This window comes from Paramormyrops kingsleyae, chromosome 6 (assembly GCF_048594095.1).
Source record: "Paramormyrops kingsleyae isolate MSU_618 chromosome 6, PKINGS_0.4, whole genome shotgun sequence".
Taxonomy (NCBI): Eukaryota; Metazoa; Chordata; class Actinopteri; order Osteoglossiformes; family Mormyridae; genus Paramormyrops; species Paramormyrops kingsleyae.
Window position 1 is genome coordinate 11,823,987 of NC_132802.1, and position 19,942 is coordinate 11,843,928.

General features: G+C 43.8%; 1 protein-coding gene across 2 annotated transcripts; it reads left to right on the forward strand.

The window, feature by feature from the left end:
* The first annotated feature begins 157 nt into the window (after positions 1-157).
* On the forward strand, positions 158-17,191 carry LOC111855685 (protein TASOR-like). Of its 2 annotated transcripts, none has more exons than XM_023834915.2 (23): positions 158-621; positions 3,761-3,906; positions 4,120-4,212; positions 4,341-4,413; positions 4,599-4,690; positions 5,597-5,725; positions 6,870-7,000; positions 7,096-7,127; positions 7,494-7,599; positions 8,828-8,931; positions 9,018-9,121; positions 9,400-9,472; positions 9,571-9,645; positions 9,945-10,562; positions 10,669-11,018; positions 11,287-11,410; positions 11,626-12,614; positions 12,884-13,006; positions 13,107-13,266; positions 13,619-13,727; positions 14,979-15,157; positions 15,493-15,624; positions 16,192-17,191. In XM_023834915.2, the coding sequence occupies exons 1-23, from the start codon at positions 327-329 to the stop codon at positions 16,884-16,886; spliced, it is 4,932 nt and encodes a 1,643-aa protein (XP_023690683.1). In that variant the 5' UTR covers positions 158-326; the 3' UTR covers positions 16,887-17,191. The 2 variants fall into 2 exon arrangements, with proteins under 2 accessions (XP_023690683.1, XP_023690682.1); XM_023834914.2 differs by having other exon boundaries at positions 160-621; positions 15,490-15,624.
* Positions 17,192-19,942: the final 2,751 nt, after the last annotated feature.

Genomic DNA, 19,942 nt, shown 5'->3' on the forward strand with positions numbered 1-19,942 from the left:
TTAATTAAGTTTTATTGGTTTTAATTACATGATTTGTAGGTAATTTTTCATGATTGATCACCACTGCACTCTTAATGACGTTCCAAAAGCTGCGGCCAACACGGGAAAAAGAAACGTATTAAAGCAGTTTGCATTAACATCCCATAGCATATAGGGGGCGCTTGTTCCTAATGCGGTAGTACGAAGGGCGAACGCGTCAGAGATTGAATGGCGGAGGTAGGGTGAAGGCAGACTGCCGTCTTGGTAATAGCGAGGCCACGCTCACGTCGTCCTCCCGAGTCTGACATGTATATTCGGCCGCGCACATATCGACCAGTAAACTTGGAATGGACGGAATAGACGGCGAAGGAAACTACAGGACCACTGCCGTGGGCGGCTCCGTGGAGAGTCCCGGCATTTCAGACCTGTCGCTCGCAGCCAGCGCTGCCGTTACGCGCAACAAAGATGGCGAGGAGACCGCGTACGAGGCGCCGTTATCCCGTGCAGATGTCGCAGAAGGGCGTGCACTCTGGGAGCTGGAGCTGGATCCCAGCAGAGGTTACCAGAAGATGTTTGTGAATCCTGCAGAAGAGGCGCCGCGCCGAAATTTCCACATTCCGAGGAAGAACAAAGAGAAAAAAGGTTGTGACCGCACACTGCTGCTAAACGGGCTGTTATTTCCCCCGTATTATTTCCTGCATGCAAGAGGCAGATTTATATTTTTTGCCCGGCTAAGCATTTCATTTTCTTAACTGGCTGAGCCAACAGCAGAGGGTAATTTATGAACGTGAGCGCCGATGTCTTATTCTATGGTGCACCGTGCAAATGAAACTGAGTGTTTTAGGTAAGTTTTATAAGCTGAGATTCGGCGGGCAGCCCAAGGAGAGAGAAAACCACGTGATGGGGATCGCAGTTTGGGCGCCTTTATTTCACTGAACTACATGAAGACTTCGAATGCAATGAAAACTATGAATTTCATAAAGAAACCTCAAGATTTTTTAAAGAGGTTACAGATGATTGAAACAATGCCTCCCCCCTTTATTTTACATTTGCCATTTTTCCAAGGCAACAAGGTACAGTGCCTGAAAATGGTGGGAGCACAGATCATGCTTGCTCTCTTTTTTTTTTTTTTATTTTAAATCATGCAGTTAACCAATGTTAACTGCAAAGGACCTTGTTTAGAAAGACATGACATTGAATGCAGGATTCATAAGAAAGCCAGATTATTAAGACTTTGAACCTGTAGTGGGAGAAAAGTCCCACATAGGTACTTAAACCAGTAACTACTTCTGGGTTGCTGGCTACAGTCTATAATTATTTCATTATGTGGATCGCCACATAAGAACTTAATGGTACATACTTCTGTACCTTCACGGGGGATGAAACATCCCCCATCATATTTTCAAGGTGGACTTTCCTTGGCTAAGGATGTCTTCACGGTGATGGTCATCTGCATGGTGTGCTGCTGACTTATAACTGTGGAGATGGAAACCAAGGGAAGCCTTTGGGGTACTGGAGGTCATGCACACATGTGGTACTGCTGTGTGTTAGTCTATAGGGGTTTTACTTGAGACATGTGGAAACTGTGTTTCTACAGCTGTTACATAATGAAAACCTACTCAGATACAAAAATGATGCTGGAACTGAGTCATGAGCCTATTAATGGCATGCTGTGAATCACAGTATTGACTCGGCCTGATATCAGATGGTCTGATTCGATAGAATCAGAATGATTACAAGAAGACTTGAACCAATAGAATGGATAGCTGTTTCTGATGTTTAGGACAGGCATACAATTTGAACCATAAGGACCTTTTAGCTCAGTCATACTATATATAATATGAATTACTGACTATGTCAATTGAGACAAATGCCACAATGAAATTGTCTTAAATTGTAAAAGTCAGTAAAATTGTGGTCTGAAAATCTTAACTGAAACTTGAATAATTTACCTCATTTACATGGCCGAAATTTGTGTTAATCTAAATGCTGAGCACAGAAAATTGACAATCATGCCTACTGCAAACACATTCCACAAACACTACAAGAGTAACTTCAAGGGAATCTTTTTGCTGCTTCAGAAGGAAGTGTATAATGTTGATTTGTACTGTGATCAGCATATATACATATTTTTCCAGAAATAGCTAGAAATATATTTTGTGGGGGTCCAGCAACCCTACCAATAGGTCTACCTCTGTAGATTTTTATGCAGTGGGAGGTGATGCAAATTTCGAGGGCTTTCACAATCGTAATTTTATTACCTAGCAACGTGCCCTGACCAGTACCAAAGAAAAATTTGGCGGTCCCAAACCCATCATTTTACTATGTGGCTATGTGCCTGTATTGCTCACTTGCATCATTGTTTGGCCTCCATGTTTACATCTGTAAAATGTACAAGTCAAGTATCAATCATCAGTTTTCGTTTAAAAGTTTCACTACATCATCCAGCCTATACTGTTTTCAGACCACCCCAAAACACTAATAAACCTGACACTGGATTGTTGATTGGTGTTCAAATTCACCACAGCACAAGGAGCCCATTTCTTTGGAAAATACCTTCTTTAAGAAGGTCCTTAAATCAGCAGATGTGGCTTGGGTTACAAATTGCATAACTTTATTTAGACACTGGCTAACCTCTGTTTGGAACTTTATCTTAGAATGACACTCAATAATGAGTCAAGTCTGGATTTTTTCGATCAGTGTTAATTTAAATGTATGTCCTAATATAAATTGCCATTTTTGCTCATCTTGTTTATTGTGCACTTTTTAAAAAAGAAAACACTGATTTTATCAAGAACGTCTTGTTTAAGAAGGTCCTGAAAAAGTGTTATCATACCAAACGATCTGCTGTAGCTTTGTAGCCAATTGCTCGTGGGAAGGCTTGCAAACAGAACATTTCATGTGCTTCAGATGGCCATTCTGTGGCCATTAAATAGTCATTTTCATTTTGATATTTAATACCTGTTGTGTGACTAATTCAACAAAATGAACACTACCCAGTTCAGACGTGGAGCCTCTATCACAAAGCTAGATTTTTGGGTTAGAACGATAACTTGATGGATTTAAGGTAGTCTGAGCTGAATGTAAGTGAATAAAGACAAAGTCCATTTAAATCGGGGTACCTTGCATTTGACAAGTTCTCCAGCTAACCAACAAATCTCACTTTGTGGTACCGGCCCATGGACTGCTGAGAAGGTTGACTTTCATGGTGTAGTTTGCATATAAGCTTAACAGCTGTGTTCCTCCCTTAACAGATTGGTTTCCTGCCTGTGGTTTAGTAAGATCACTAGAAACGTAACCTTATGTGTTCTTCTAGCTTTATGTGTTCTTTGTTTGATTTTTTTTGTAATGATTATATTTAAAACCCAGCTATTAAAAAGTTGCCTAGTTGACTATAGTGCTGTGTTGAATGTAGGCCTAGTCCACAGGATGTGGTTTGGAGCAACTTGCTCTGATAAGTATTTTTTTTTGTCCTTGTGGTTCATGCATCTATACAGCAGACATTTGGAAAGCAAGATATAGCTTAAAGAAGTTGCAGACACTATGCCTCTCGTTGTTAAATTGGTTCCTACACAAAATCACTCAAAGAGCACCAAATACTGCAATTGTCTTACATAACTGAGAGCAACAATTTACGTTTTACATCGGTGATCTTAACTCCAAGGCAGGATTAGTTGATTACAGAACTATAGATGCAGTGTAACCAGGAAATAACCATAATCTGGAATTAATACTAATCATATTTGCATAACTAACACGGCCTGTCCACCTCTTTCTGCAGCATTGTTCCAGTACCTGTCCCTGGACTCGAGGGAGTTTGAGGATATCCTAAAGATTCTTTCCTGCTCTTACCTGCAGTCCTCTTCTGCTGGCACCTTTGTCTATGCTAAGGCTCAGCTTGTCCACAGTGATCTGCTGGTAAACAATGTAAGGAGCTCCCATCCCTTCCCAGCATTTGGCAGCAGTTGTGCAATTGCTTGAATCGATGCATGTTTGCATGTTAATTAAGACAATGAGAAATGGCATGGCTTTGCTTTTGCAAAGACTTGTGATTTGAGCTATTTTCAGAGCTAATTAGCATGACTCATGGTGATTGTTCTGTCGCTTATTGGTATATCATGAATGTTTCCAAAATGGCAGTTTGTGGAGAAGAGGAAGGAGTTGAAGCAGAATGGCCGGACAGACAGTGAGCTTTTGGAATCCTACAGCTTCCTGCTCTCAGACTGCTATAAGGTGAGACCACTGGAGAGAGAGATTGGCGCTAGTTGCGTTAATACTAACTAAGAAATGACAAGACGGTTCACAGCCGTCTTGGTACTTTGTGTAGCTCTAACCATTCTGTGGTGCTTTGATGCTTTTAGCTTCAGGAGGTGTGTGAGAAAGGCCTGTCAGTGGGACACACGCGCAGCACCACCCTGGGAGACCCAGCGAAAGGTGTGTGCGCATCTGTCTGCTTGTTGTAGGGCATAAAGCACTGTGAGTGTAGTTTAAAATCCAGAAATCTGGGTTTCCTGCGAAGTTGGTTAACGTTTGGCATTTAATATCTGTTGTACATGTAACTCTCTATCTCAGTTGCTTATGTGTCGTTACTAAAATAAGTGGTAATATTTACTTTGTAGGTGTTTACCTGTCCAGATATTCAGATCTGCTGCAAATCAATCCTTTCGATGTTGGTGCAACTGGGGAGATTATTATTTTTAAAGTACTCAAGGTAAACCGTCCTCAACAGTGAAACTTGAATGTGGGCTGGGGATTTATATTTCAGATGTTTAGTTACTGTATAAGATCCATTGCTGAACCTACAACAAAGCATGTCTATCAGTGAAGGTTTTGTTCTTTCTTGATAACAAGAACAATCCAGGCCAGAGACTGTAATCAGCCTGGATGTTCAGCCATATTCTGTGATTGGTAAAGCAATGTACATTCATAGCCAATGACAACATTTGAGAAAAATGTTCCGCATTACACTGTTTATGAATCGTCTTCCTCTTGTTCTCTTTGTTTCCACTTCAAGAAGAATTGAGTAGGATCCTCGGTTACTGTCCGAAATTTTGCGTTAGTAGTTTACAAAGACACCTCTAACTAGCTTTGCTATGTAGGTAAATATTCCAGTGTTCAACATTTTATACTCTGGTGTTTCCATTGAGGTAAGCCCAGAAAAGAGGTTAGTTGGACTACTTTTAATTTAGCAATACTTGCAAATATAACAGGCATTTGTGGGTTAGGAAGGTTGCTGGGTCAAATCCTATGGTTGGCAGTGTGATGTCACCGTTCTGTCCTTGTGCCCTTAACCCAAATGGCCCCAAGGACTCTGCCTGACTCTGCACTCATTGCTTAGGACAAAAGTATCTGCTAAATAAATACTTCTACAATGCTTATTATTTTAAGTAGGCCATTTTTTAAGCACTTCAACACTATTTGGTCCAAGTTAATAGACATTTTGACCATTATGATTTTACTATTATAATGCTGGTGTTTTCATGTAGATCTATTAAAAATCACTATGGAGGAGGATCTGTTGTTAGACCTTTGATCAGTATGTAAATAGTTAATAAATGCCAGATGTGAATACTACCTGTACTTGTTTGCAGTAACATTCTGGTTGTTGCCCCCACAGGGAAAAGTGAAGACAGTCTCTGTGTCCAAAAATATCTACGATCCCACGCCCAACTTTGACTGCCACGTGTCAAAGAATTCCTACAAAGTGACATCCTGCTTGTCCTACAGAGCATTTGAGCTCACTCAGGTACAGACGAATATGTTGTGTAACTTATCTGGGGACTTTAAGGTCCACACAGGCATGGTGTGCAGTCTTGGAAATAAAGAGTGTACTCACCCTAGCCAAAAAAAAAATGAACGGATAATATAAGTGCCCCTAAAGGTTACAGCAGTTTCAGACTTTGTTGGTCATTGTTGGCTGTAAATATAGTTAATTTTCAATTCTTAAATATCGCAAAAACTTCAAATATTGCACTTTTCACAATATTGTCCAGCCCTGGAACACATAATACAAAAAATGATGCTTATTATGTACCATATTATGCAAGATGCTATGGCTAAGTGATGGGGCTAACCTTTGTTTTAGCAGTGATTATTTTGACAGGAATTGTAGAAAGTAAATTAAGCTAAATAATTTAAGCGCACATGGTGACAAAGAGGCGAGGCTACTCCGAGAGGATAATGGCCCATATCTATGGCTAGCCTCACGTTATTGAGTGAATCCATCAAACCCGCATGTCTTATTTTAAAAGGTATTTGCGTTGCAGTCGTTCTGTGGTGATAGTTATACTTTGCAACAGTGACAGGTGACTGCATTTTTGTTGACTTTTAAAGTGAAGAGCTTCCACTGAACTGATGCGTTCGCTCTTTATTTAGACCCTCATTCGCTCTTTATTTAGACCCTCATTTGCTCTTTATTTAGACCCTCATTCGCTCTTTATTTAGACCCTCATTCGCTCTTTATTTAGACCCTCATTCGCTCTTTATTTAGACCCTCATTCGCTCTTTATTTAGACCCTCATTCGCTATGCATAGTCTCCCTTCTGCAATATTTCCCAGTAATCAAGAAGGAAAATTTTAATTGATGCTTTTTAGTAATCGAGTTTAATGGAATAATCAAGACAGCTTTAAATTTTTTATTATTATAATACTTGGGGGCACTAATGATGCTGTAATATGCTCTGTTTTCGAAGTTTTATAGTCAAATGTTTTTCCAAGGAACACTGAAATTCTTATGCTTCGCTTGCAAGGTAGGGTGTTTTAAGATTTGACAAACGATGATGCAGTGCAAGACAAACCGCAGTCAGTATAAGAGTAGGTAAACAAATAAATAATAAATATTTGCAATGGAGGGAGACTCAGCATTCCGTTGTGCTCCCTGGTCTCCACAGCAATACTTCTATGAGTACCAGTTTGATGAGATCCGGACGAGACCCAGGCAGGTGTGCCCGTTTGCCATAGTATCCTTCATTTACCAGGGTAACACAGCCCTGCCAGCCCCAAAGCCTGCGCCCCCCCTCAGGTATTGTACAGATTCCTGGCTGTTCTTCACCTCGTCCAGCTATACGCCAGGGTCTTTCCATTGACCTCATGTTTTTATTTTGTATTTAATTTCAGGTTAAACAGCGGAGGCCCTGAAGGAAGTAAAGGTGTGTCCTGATTTAGATACTCCCATTTTATTTGTCACTTTCATTGGTCTTTTTTTATACCTATATTGAGGCAATTTCATGTCGGTTGTATGTGAAAACAGACAGACCGACACTTCATTAATCCTGAAGGGAATTGTTCTCTGTCTGTCACTGCTTCATTGCTGTTGCTGTGGGATTTTGCACACAGGTTTTCCACTCACTTGCACTTATCAGGTGTCAAGTGATGTGACCAAGGGATTTGGATTTAGATGCTATAAAGAGAGTGGGTGCCCAGTTCAGTGCAGTACTCCAAAGATATGCTGTGCATATTATTGCTGAATTCTACTGGAATACGTCAGTGATACTGTCTGTTTTTGCAAATGCCAGGAATCAGAGGCTACACTGTGTGGAGTGGGCAGCTGCTGAACCAGGGAAGGGTGCTGTACCATGCCTCCATCCGCTCCTCCACCCACTTCTTCCTCCCACTCAAGCTGTGAGTACGCACAACATCAACTGGTGAAGGAAATGTTATTGATTGTCTTATTACAACGGCACCTGTCAAGGGTTATATATTAAGCAAGTGAACAGTCAGTTCTTATATATTTAAAAAAATATTAAAAATGCCCGCACATGACCACCATTTTGTGAAGTGAATAATGTTGATGTTCGTAAACATGGTGCGTGTCAAGGTCTGGGGTATTTTGGACAGTAAGGTAACATTTGGTATCTGAGTCGACATGTTGAGCAGAGAAGAAATGGGCAGAGATAAACAATGACTTTAACAAGAGCCAAATTGTTAAGTGGGTCAACTGTGGTGAGAACCTACTGAGAGGTGTCTAAAGAGAGAAGATCTACAAACTGTCAACAGCATATTGGGCAGCCGCGATTCATTGATGTGGCGCTAAATGTGGCACGAATGGCAGATCATTCTGATGATCATGGAAGCAATTTGTCACGACACCCAGTGCATAGGAGCCCTGCTGCATAGGAGCCCTGCTGCATCGGAGCCTTTGTAGCCATGGAATGGACTTGGTTGCACGCATCCCACAGTTGCCTGACATGTAGCTGGCCGTCCACATAATGCAACAGAAAATGGGATTTATTGGACCAAGCAACCTTCTTCCATTTCTAGTTCCAGGTCCAGTTCCAACACTTCTGTGCCCATTGTAGGCACATGACAATCAGGGGTCAGCATGGACACTCTGACTGGCTGGTGGCTGTGTAAGCCCCGTATTTAACAGGGCTTGATGCTCTGCATGTCTTAGAATGATCACAGGAGTGATGCGTTTTCTTTTGCTTTATAGTGATTTGACCTTGAACTATTTTTTTTCCTTTGCTTAGATTTATATGGCATTTGTTATTGTACTGAACTGTGTGATGTGATTTCAGCCTAAAAGGGGTGAAGCATGTTAGCTGCAAGTCAGCTGACCTCATTGTCTGGGTCGATGAGGGTGGCACTTGGGGGTTCATACTGGGGTGGGGCCAAAGGGGGACTGGCTTGAGTTGAAAGGTGATTGGCTATCGGTGTGCCCGCTCTTCTGTCACTTACCGATTCAAAACCTAATTGGCTAATGATAAGGTTGGCCCCTTTGTATGAATTGTGGCTCTTATGACCCACCTTCAAAAAAATCATAGAATCGCCCCTGCTTGCTGTTTCAAGTTATATGGAAAATTTAATTTTAGTATTTTCTGATTTAGCTGGTTATGGGATTATTTTGCAGCCCAGAAAAACTTGAAATAGGTACGGCGATGAGACTAGAGGATGTAAAGAAGACTATCCCAGCTGCTGTGTTTTCCTGGGAGGCCTACAGGCAGACTGGCGAATGTGAGTCGTTTTATAAAATACATATTGCAGATTTCGATGAGAATGGGACCAACCTTGACCAGACCTGGGTGGTGATTTTATTGCAGATACACAGGATGGGCTGCACTGTAATCTGTTTTTGTTGGAGGAGAGCAGCAAACAGGAGAATGGATTTTCCAGCCTATTAATGATGTTGGAAAAAGGGAGATTGGTGAGCATGATGAATCTTGCTAATAGAAATTCACGGAAAGCATTAGATTTACCTCTTCGGTGTCTGTTCTGTGTTTAGATAGATAGATATTTATTAATCCCAAAGGAAATTGCAGGTGTACAGTAGTTCAAGACACAAATTTATAAAGTAAAAAGACATTTTAATAATGATAGATGGTAACAATAAATAACAGAAAAAAATAAACTGTAATGATGCAAAGACAGTATTGCATGGAATTCTGTAGTGTGTATGATGAAGCTTGATTGCTTACTACACAGGTGCTGGTTCAACCATTGGTCGACAAAGGTTTCCTTTTCCTACTGTCGTCGGCTCAGATGGTCAGCTCCTTCGGTAGGTTGGTCAACGGGTTGCTGGCTAATAAGTATCCCGGCCTTTCCTCATTGCTTCTTTTGAGACCCACCCCCCCCATGTCGACTCATGTTTTGCAGATGTAGGAAGTAGCTGGGTGTGGTCCCTTCATGCGCTCTTCGTGTTCCGGGAGCCAAGAGGAGTGAAGAACCTCTGTGAGTGCTGCAGTCATTTATCATCAAAGAAATGCTTTCCCTGAAAAAGCCCCTGCTAAAGTGGAGGTTTGTCACAGCCTGGAATGGTCGAGCTTGCAATATGATTTACTGGTTGCATTGCTTGTTGCTATAATTAGCATAGATTTCTGTTTTTATCCATTTACGAAGCTGGGTTCTTGCACATCAGTGTTGTGCTGCAGCTGAGAGCATGAATCGGAGTAGCAAACATCGGCTGTCCACTTGAAGCTGGTACATATTATGCTCTTTCTGAACAGTGTGTCTCCTTCCACCACCCACAGCATCCAAGCGGCCTGCACCCAATGAATCCATGAGGTGTGAATCCCAAGACCTCATGCCCATGTTGAAGAATTTCCTTCCTGCTTTGCACTATGCTCTGTTACGTCTGCGGTCCAGGCCGCAGGCGGACCTTGGGTCAGAAGTAGAACGTCAGGCTCGGGCCTACTTGCTCGGGTGTTTCAACCGTACACACCGGCGCTACTGGCTGCCCAAGTACAAGCACAGCTACGACGAGCAGAATGAAGTTAACTTTGGTCGCAAACAGAAACACAACTTTCAGGGCAACCTTCATTCCTACCTTTACTGCCCCAAGGTCTATCAACTGGCTGTGGCAGTCGCCAAAGAGATGGTTGAGTCCCTGTGGTGCCCGGCGGCTTGTAATCCCGTGTCAGACTTGAAGGGTGTGGAGGGCAAATCCATTGATGGGAAATGCCAAGAAGCTCCGGTCTCTTTGGGGGAGAATGACCCAGGCAAGGTAGCGGAATTGTTGAAGCTGATTCGGCTGCAGAGGAGAAACCAGGGGGAGGACAAGGGCAACCGGAAAAGGAAAGCGGACAATGAGGTTGCAGGACTTGTGAAGAAGTATCTGCGCTTGGGTGAATCCAGAAAAGGCAGTGGAGGTGAGAGACCTCCGAACACGCAGGGAAACAAATACGAGCAGAGATGGAGTGAGGGGTTATAAAAAGGTGTCTGTGTGACTGACACATGTTCTTGTTTCACTCCAAGATGCAGAGAGCGAGAACCCTGAGTCTCTCTTGGCGGCCTTGAACCTCACAGGGATTTGCGATACAGATCTGAGGCAGCGGCAGGACCACAGTAGTTCTGCCACCAGCACCCAGACGCTGTTAGAGATGCTGCTGGGCACCCTGCAGAAAGCTTTGGTTCCTGGCCAGGAGGGTCACAAACATGAATCCCAAGCCAGTCTGGAGGAGAGCAGAGAGGTTCTGGAGCCAGCCGAGGTGGATGTATACAGTACCGTCCAAAAGATTAGCTTGCCTGATTGCTACAACATTGACCCACGAATACAAACTGCAGCACCTGACCAGAAAGATAGAGGAAGAATCAACAGCCTAGAGGTGAGTCAGTGCTTGGATTAGATCAGCGTAGAGGTTCATGTAGGGTTTAATGTCCTTCTGTTTAACCTAGTAGCACATGTGACCACCAGAAGAATATGCACTGCAAATTATGGTTTTCTTAACTAAAGTTCATCACCTAAATGTTTAACATGAGCGTGAGATTAATGTGAGAGTTTTGAAAAGTAATTTTGTGCACATGCACCTCAAAATTGTGTGGGAAAGAAACGATTTTTTCCATCTGTGATGGGATTGTTGGTTTCTTGTTCAGGAAGAAGCTTGTGATAGCGTGAGCAGCATTGATGCTTTCAGCCCCTGCTCTAGCAGTGAGATACAGCCTGGTCCTGACCAGAATGAGGAGTTTGTGGGGCCCTGGAGGCTCATTCCAATCACAGGTACTGTAGGATCAACAAACAATGGGGATACATGGGTTCTGTCTGAGAAAGTGAAAGCTAAGCTCATGGTTTATAGTCTGTAGATAGATTCTGTCTATGGCAACAGAGATTAGATTTTTCTTAATCAAAATGCAAGACCGCTGCAAGTTGTAAATTTTATAACAATTTGGGATTTGATACCAACACAGAAAAAATATTTCTTCCCTCTAATGTAGGTATTAAACCATGCAAATACTCTGCCAGAGAGGATGATGACCCCTATGATCCACGCTTTACGGATTTCTTCAGTGTGTCTCGTGACGCTGCTCCAGAGGCCAGTCATGATACTGAGCTGGAGGACCCTTCTAACATGGAGACTGATCATCCGGTCATCAGCAGTGACACCAGCAGAAATGAGGACCTCAAGCTAAAAGACTGTATCCCTGCTGAGCAGCTGAAGGATGTAAACAGTGGGAACCTTGAAAGAATAGAGGATGAGATGCCAGAAGATTTAGGTGGTGCCTTCAACCAGTGCTCCAGTGGGGTAGACTGTATTCTCAGTGAAGAGATTAGCAGCTTTTATGGAGAGATGCAGGACATTTTGAAGGGAGAGCATGTACAATACAGCTTTAAGATGCAAGCCTGGAATCCACAGAATCATCATTGGCAATCTGCAACAGTTTTTTCTGAATACGTAACACACTATACACAGCCTGTTCCCATAGACGGCTACGTCAGTACACTACGGGAGAGAATGCGAAATCTGATATGTCTGTCTGCTCTTGGGGGCAAGGCATCAATTTCTACCCCACCCCGATCTTCAGTCCATGACCTGATCCTTTCTAGACACATCCCCACTCCTCCACCTGTCCTCTCCCACGATACTACTCTTACATCTAGGCAAGAGCGCCCTCTTCAGGAGAGCCAACTTCATAACACCTTGCCTCAACAAGCCATCAACAAGCAAGTGTATCCACAGCCCCGGGTAATGCAGACCATTTGTGGTTCTCCTTCTGTCACGGGTGGTGCAAGCCACACCTCAATGGCCAACGCCACTCTTGGCCTAGGAGTCACACCCTGTTCCAGCTCCATCAACAGTGTGATCAGCCAGATGAGGCCTGAGTTCTTTAGCAGCCTGATGGAGATCATAAGAGACGTTCAGAAGAACACAGTGAAGTTCTACGTGCATTCCTTAGAGGAGAGCAATGTGTGCAGTGAAATCAAGGTAACAATCCATCACTTCCATCTTTACTGGGTCAGTGATTACTGGGGTAAGAATGTTTGTTTAAGGGTAGAATAATTTTAGAGGAAAACATTGGCAATTTCTGGGTATTGTTTGAATTAGCGTAAGCTGGATGCTTGCCTTGATTTGTGGTGTTATATGTGTATTGAGTTAGCTAGCTCTAGTGATGCCTAGCAGCTGAAATGTAAGGTGACCTTGCTTTACACTTAACAGTCAGATGTAATGATGTGGTTTCTTTCTGGGTACTGCAGAGTTATTTGATCCAACTTGGGAATGCAGAGTGTAAACCTCAAGACTTTCTGGAGAGGAAGGATGTGCAGGACAAGCTGCTTATCATCATCCAGAACAAAGACATTGCGGCTCATATACACACGGTAGCATCCTCACCATTACCCCAGTCGTGCCATCACCATTAAATGCGCAGTGATTGTATTTCCATCTTACTGCATTTATTTCTGCTTCCTGTTTTTCCAGATCCCTGCATTGCTGTGTCTGAAGGAACTTCCTTCTGTGAGCTTTGCTGGAGTGGACAGTCTGGAAGATGTGAAAAACCGTACCTACAACGAGCTGTTTGTCTCTGGGGGTTTTATCGTGTCGGATGAGTTCGTCCTCAATCCCGACTTCATTGGCCACAGTGAGTTGAATGCAAATAACATGGCAGATGCAAAGAGCATCCTGAAGGTCAGCGGTTCAGCTGTGGCCTGTATGTAATTTATATATTTTTCAATGAGAGAGAGAGGGAGGAAAGGTTGGCCAATATATTTAGTTGAAACTTGGGAAAGTCATTACATTTCAGTGGATACTTGTTTTTTTGAAGGAAATAAGGCATAGGTTGTCAAAAAGAGTAAGAAAAAAATCTTTTTTTCCTGAAAAATTGTGTAAATGTGACATTTCTGAAGGGAGAAATATGTTGAATCCAAAGAGTTCTGGGCCAGTTTTTATACATTCCTCCAGCCAATATGCTTACCTATTTTTACTTTGTGCAGATAGGCTGGAGTGTTTCATGAAGTTTTTGGAGGGGAGGTCTTCTACAGACACTAAGTGGTGCTGGAAGATCCACTGTAAAACCCAGAAGAAGCTGAAGGAGCTGGCCAGGTCAGTGTGAATCACATGGAACATGCACATATACCGAACATATCGTACAATTTAATACAGTGCATTTCTTACATTTTAATCCTTTTATACACATACACTAATGATTATAGTACAGACACACCTGACTTAATGAACAAGTTCCTTTCCTACTAGGTCGGGAGGGGGGGGGGGGTGAACCTGATCCATGGAGAGCCGCTGTGGGAGCAGGTTTTTGGGATGACCTCTCTGTCAGCCAGTAACAGTGGGTCCCCGGGAATCTTGTTGAGAACCTCTGCTTTATTATTGGCTGATTGAGAGGCCATCCCAGAAGCCCACACCTACACCAGCCCTCCATGGATCAGGTTGCCCACCCCTGGACTTGGACAATAAGCAAATGGGTCGATAAACGAGGAGCTGCCCCCCTTCCGATATTTCAAGCATACTGCACTACTAGTGAATTTGTGTCGGCCATCTTTAGTTATTGATTTAATGTCACCTTTGTACTATTTATAACATTTTTATTATATTCATAAATGTTTATATAAGCAGAATAGATTAAATAATTACATTAGGTTTGCATGCTGTAAATACAGGTATTCGGACGGTAGCCACCTTTCTCGATTTCATGAAATCAGTCAAGTAAATTTTCCACTGCGTCTACATCTGCGCTTGCGGCCTCTCCGCCGACACACCGATTGTGCAAGTTAAATCTCCTGCAAAACCGCTGAAACCATCCATGGCTTTTTATGTAGTCTTGGAGATTGCAAACGCTAGTGTAGTGAATACCGACCGACTGTGGCGACGGACTGTGACGGACTGAGAGGGCGATGTGAGATGAGATGCTTGACGCTGAGACACTGCGCTGCCTTTTCCATGGCCAAAGTTCTCGTACAGTGTACAATACTGACTGGCTGGAGAGCTGATCATAAGCGCACATGGTTGTTAAACAGGATGTTGTTAAGCAAGGACTCTTCTGTTATTTTAAAATGCTGCAACGATTGATATTCAACAGAACACAAGATATTGCGAGTTAAGTAGTGGAACAAGCAGAAAGACTACTAAAGTGTGTTGCTTCGTAAGAAGGAACTGACATTGCACAATGCTTTTGTTTTTGTTCTCAGTTCATTGTAAATTTTTGATAGTGTTAATACCTTTTGTTATGGATTTTTACTTTCTTTACTGATATTTCAGAAATACCGGATATGACCGCTTTTGCTGAATCATGCAATTTTTTCCCGGTCTTTCTGGGCCTCTTCTCTGCTCTCTCATCAGGGTGAATCGCAATGCTTTGGAGCTGCTGAGCCTGCTGTCCACCTACCAGAAGAGGCACGTGGTGGAGTTCCTCCCATACCACGAGTGCGACACCGCGGGCCGACATGCCCCCGACCTCGAGTGCCTGATCAGACTGCAGGCCCAGCACACGCAATACCGACACACCATCTTCCTCACGGGTACCGAGCACACCTTGCACATTTGTGTTAAGCTGAAACATGCACACCAACTGAGTACAAACTCACCGGTGTTAAGGACACCTATTAATGTAGATTGTGACTTTTTTTAAGACGCGTGTGACCACCACCAGGGGGCCCCCTCCATGTGATTGGAGTCTCAGAATAGGGATGAACATGACAGATGACAGCTAGATTAATCAAATTTTGCTTAGGGCCCTGAAAAGTGTTGGGGTCTCCCTGCATGTAAATATATAGCTATATAGTATAAAAAAGATGTATAATTACTACTTTTTAAACGTGTATCAAGTTATTCTTCTGGTATTTTCCCTTAGCAGAAAGACGGCTGGATCTGTCTCCCCACTATTCTGACAACGGCATAATGATCGCCAGCATGAGTGACTTCATGGACTGCTTGCCTTGGCTAATAGATTCCGATGTAGACTGCAATACTCTAACTCCGTGCGCAGGTTTGTAATAGGGGGATTTCCATCTCGCATATTTTTTAAACTTAAGTGTTATGCTTTTTCTTTTGTTTACATTGATCATCATCATTATTATTATTATTATTATTATTATTATTAATTTAAAGTCATTCTATATATGCCTTGCAATGTAACTTATCTCACATCAGGTTTCAGCCATATGCAGCTTTGGGCTATTTGATGTTTTCTGGCTTGTTTTTTCCATTTCTCAAATCCACTGTTTGGGGCAGGGTGTGGTTCTGCAGGCTAGTGCAGGTTCTGTGCCTATGATCGGAAGGTTGGTGGTTCAAATCCCATCCTGAGCAGAATAATCAGATTGCTGTTAAGCCCTTGAGTAAGGACCCTTAACCTCCTGAAATATTCTAGGGGTGCCAGATAGATTGCTGACCCTGTGCTCGGACCTGAAACTTAACTCTAAACTGCATATGTGTGTATGTCTTGGAAGGAGAGAAGATGGGATATGCGAAAAGAAGCAGCAGTGTTCCCATAGTCCCACTTGTGCATTTGGCAAATAAAGCATCATTTCATTTTCATTGTCTTCACATGTTGCAGATGGTGGGAGAAATGTCATGGAGGGCATACCTTTAGAATCAGAAGAGCTCTCCTTGGGTACTGAACGACTCGCTGGCCCAATTCCTGACGAAAAGACCGAGCTCATGCATCCACCATCCCAAATGAACCATTTTCAACTGCCCAACCCTCACCTGGAGGCTCCAGAAACTGGCCCACCTAATCGGTTTCTGGTTCTGAAGGAGGCCGTCTGTCAGCGTAAAGACTCAGCATTTCCCGGCAGTTTACGACAGGAAGTGGACGGCAGCATGGGCACACCCCTAGGCACCGACGCCGATCTCAACCAAAACTTTGCACACTCGGCATCACCATGGTCAGACAGGGCCACTCCTACCTCGATATCTCCTCGTGCTGGTTCACAGCACGACTTTTCTGGCTTGATCTGTGGCACCGGTGTGAGTCCCAACACTTGGAGCTTCAACATTCAGGACCAAAAGGAAAGGTCTGGTTGTGGTAACCTAGTTCCCAGGCCTGCCAACCACAGTGTGACTGTAACTGCATTGCTGGGAGGAGCCGGGATCCAGGAAGCCAGGCTACCTCCTGCTACATCTGAAATGGATGACATGCACTGCAGAAGCAAAAACGTTAGTGTCTATAATTGGGGCCTCCGGCAGGACGATCGAGCTAGACTGCAGAGATACTTGGAGATCAGTCGCAACAGATTTTCCTCGACCTAAGGGTGCAAGGGGATGGTCATAATGGCCTTTCGTGGCCTGCACAACTGCCATATGGGGCTTTTAGGAAGAACCTGTTTTTTTAATATATGGCTGCTTATTATATTGTTCATACAGAAATGTCCACAATTTCTTCAAACCACTATATTTGTATCTTGCTAACGCCACTTTGTACAGGCTATAGTATCAGCGCTTTATGTTTTTGTACATTTTTGTTTTTGCATTTGTCAGTGTTTTCATTGAAGCTTCTTTTGTTGGAGTGTTTTTGTAAAGAAAAAAAGTTTTTTTTAAATAAATCTGTCAACAAATGGTGTTCTGAAGTCCATCAAAACAGGCAAAAGTACTTTTCATTGTAATTCAAAGAGTAGGAACAAGTGGAACACTTGCTGTTTTTTGGAGTGTTATTTTTAGGGGTTAGCAGCTACAATCCTCGAATGGCAGCTGTACATGCTGCTTTACATTAGCTTGAATTTTGAATTAGGCTTGTTTGAACAATTTCAACTGTAGTCAACAATATCCTTCTAACAGTGAAATTCAGTTTAATCTGTTCATCATATTCATTTTTATCAAGAATCTTAAGGATAAACTTAACAACACACCTGATCACTATAGATATTCTGTCACATCATGATCAGGTCTTAAGGTTATTTTAAAAAAGTCTTACATCAGCATTATAATATTGGTTTAATGTCACTTATATTGCATGATTCATTCAGTCAATAATTCAATCAAGTCTAATTCTGGTAGTTAGGAATTGGAAAATGTTCTTCCAAAGCTTGGGTCCATTTGTCAAGGCCTGATTCACCTGGTCCCCAGCTGCCCAAGCTTGGTGCCTCTCCGGGCTTGCCCTTGACCCCTCCCACCTTTCACCACAAGATGGTGTCGTGTGACCATTTCAGGCTTGGCTTAGCTTGGTGGTGGTGAAAAAGCAGTCAAATGAGGCTTAAGGTTTGCCAATTCCTATCCTCAACTACGGTCCTGAACTGTAGGTAAAGATCGACGGAGGAAGGTCAGGAGTTCAAGTGGTGAAAACGAGGTTTCTCCACAGGGTTGCCAGGCTTGCGGTATGTGATATGGTGAGGAGTTCATAAGATAAGATAATGTTTTATTAGTCCAACGACTGGGAAATTTGCATCGTTACAGCAGAAAGTGGACAGTACAAGATAAGAGCAGCAAAAATGAAAAATAGAATAAGAACTATACCAACAGTACAGAATAAAAAGTACACTATACAAACAACCTGGAAATAATAATGCACATGTCGCCTGTATATAGACTATAATAATGCACATGTCGCCTGTATATAGACTATAATAATGCACATGTCGCCTGTATATAGACTATAATAATGCACATGTCGCCTGTATATAGACTATAATAATGCACATGTCGCCTGTATATAGACTATAATAATGCACATGTCGCCTGTATATAGACTATAATAATGCACATGTCGCCTGTATATAGACTATAATAATGCACATGTCGCCTGTATATAGACTATAATAATGCACATGTCGCCTGTATATAGACTATAATAATGCACATGTCGCCTGTATATAGACTATAATAATGCACATGTCGCCTGTATATAGACTATAATAATGCACATGTCGCCTGTATATAGACTATAATAATGCACATAAATTACTGGACAATTTTGTTCTGGAGAAGACTCAGCCAATCGATACTTGACTATATATACTGACTATATACTGATAAAAATGGCTGAGAAAGCAGTCAATTTTATACAGATACCTCATCTGGCTAATATGTGTGTGCTCTACTTCCATCGTTAGCATTTATAATTGGGCTTTCCCAATGTTTGCTGTACAATCAATTTGGAGAATCGTAATCATATTGTCACGCCCCGCTCCGTCCGCTCCCGATGTGTGCCACGCCCACCTCATTACCTCCTGTTTCGCCCTAATTGTTCCCACCTGTAGCTCGTTCTGTTACCTAGTCTTGTGTATTTAGTCCGAGTCTCAGTCTGTATTCCCCAGATCTGTCATCGTTGTATGGTCCGTCGTTGTCTGCACCTGTCCTTTTACCTACAATAAACCCTGCACTGGACCTTCTGGCTTCATTCGCTTGCTTCCGTGCTCGCGTTCCATCCCGAAGCTGACAGAATGACAGATCTCCGCAAGAAAGGATCCCCCCTAGCCGAGGAAGAGTACCTCGGCTTGGTAGACGAGGTCCTATACTGGCTGGCCCAACCCGAGATCCGAGAGGATCCCGCAGCACTCCGGTTAGTTCACCGAAGCCGGGATATCCTGGAGGGGATATCTGTCCCCGGCGACGCGCACCAAGCGGACGTGGTGCGCGAAAGCCTCCAGCAGCTTCGGGAGGTAGCGGCTGCAGCCCTGCAAAGGCAGGTGGAGCTTGACAGCGGGCTGATGTACCGCTCGCCACCCGCTGATGCGACTCCACTGCTGCCTTCCGGATCCAGAAGGAGAAAGAAGAGGCGAAAGGGAAAGGCTGAAGAAGCCGCCCCAACTCTCTTCTTGGGAGCGTGCTCCCTTCGCCCCGCCTTGGAGGACGCCTGGGTGATGGGTGGGCCCCAAGACGCGGAGGACCTGCCTGCTTTGGAGACTGGGGATGCCTGGCCAGAGCGCTGTCCTGGGAGAGGGAACAGTGCTGTTAGAGACGCCAGTCCCCGGGTCCCTAAAGCGCGAAAAGGGAGGGCGCATACGCGCTCAGCACCCCTCCTTCCTGCACCGGACCGGTTCGGTCCGGACCTGCCGGCGGTTGATGCCGCCGCTCTGCCCGCGGCACCGCCGGCTGCTGACGTCTCCGCTCTGCCAGCGACGTCGCCTGCTGCAGCTGCCGCCGCCCTGCCTGCGGCACCGCCTGCTGCAGCTTCCGCCGATCGGCCAGCAGCACTACCTCTCCGGTCTGCTGCCTCCGTCGATCCGCCTGCGGCTGCGCTGCCTGCTGCCTCCGCCGATCCGCCTGCGGCTGCGCTGCCTGCTGCCTCCGCCGATCCGCCTGCGGCTGCGCTGCCTGCTGCCTCCGCCGATCTGCCTGCGGCTGCGTTGCCTGCTGCCGCCGCCGATCCG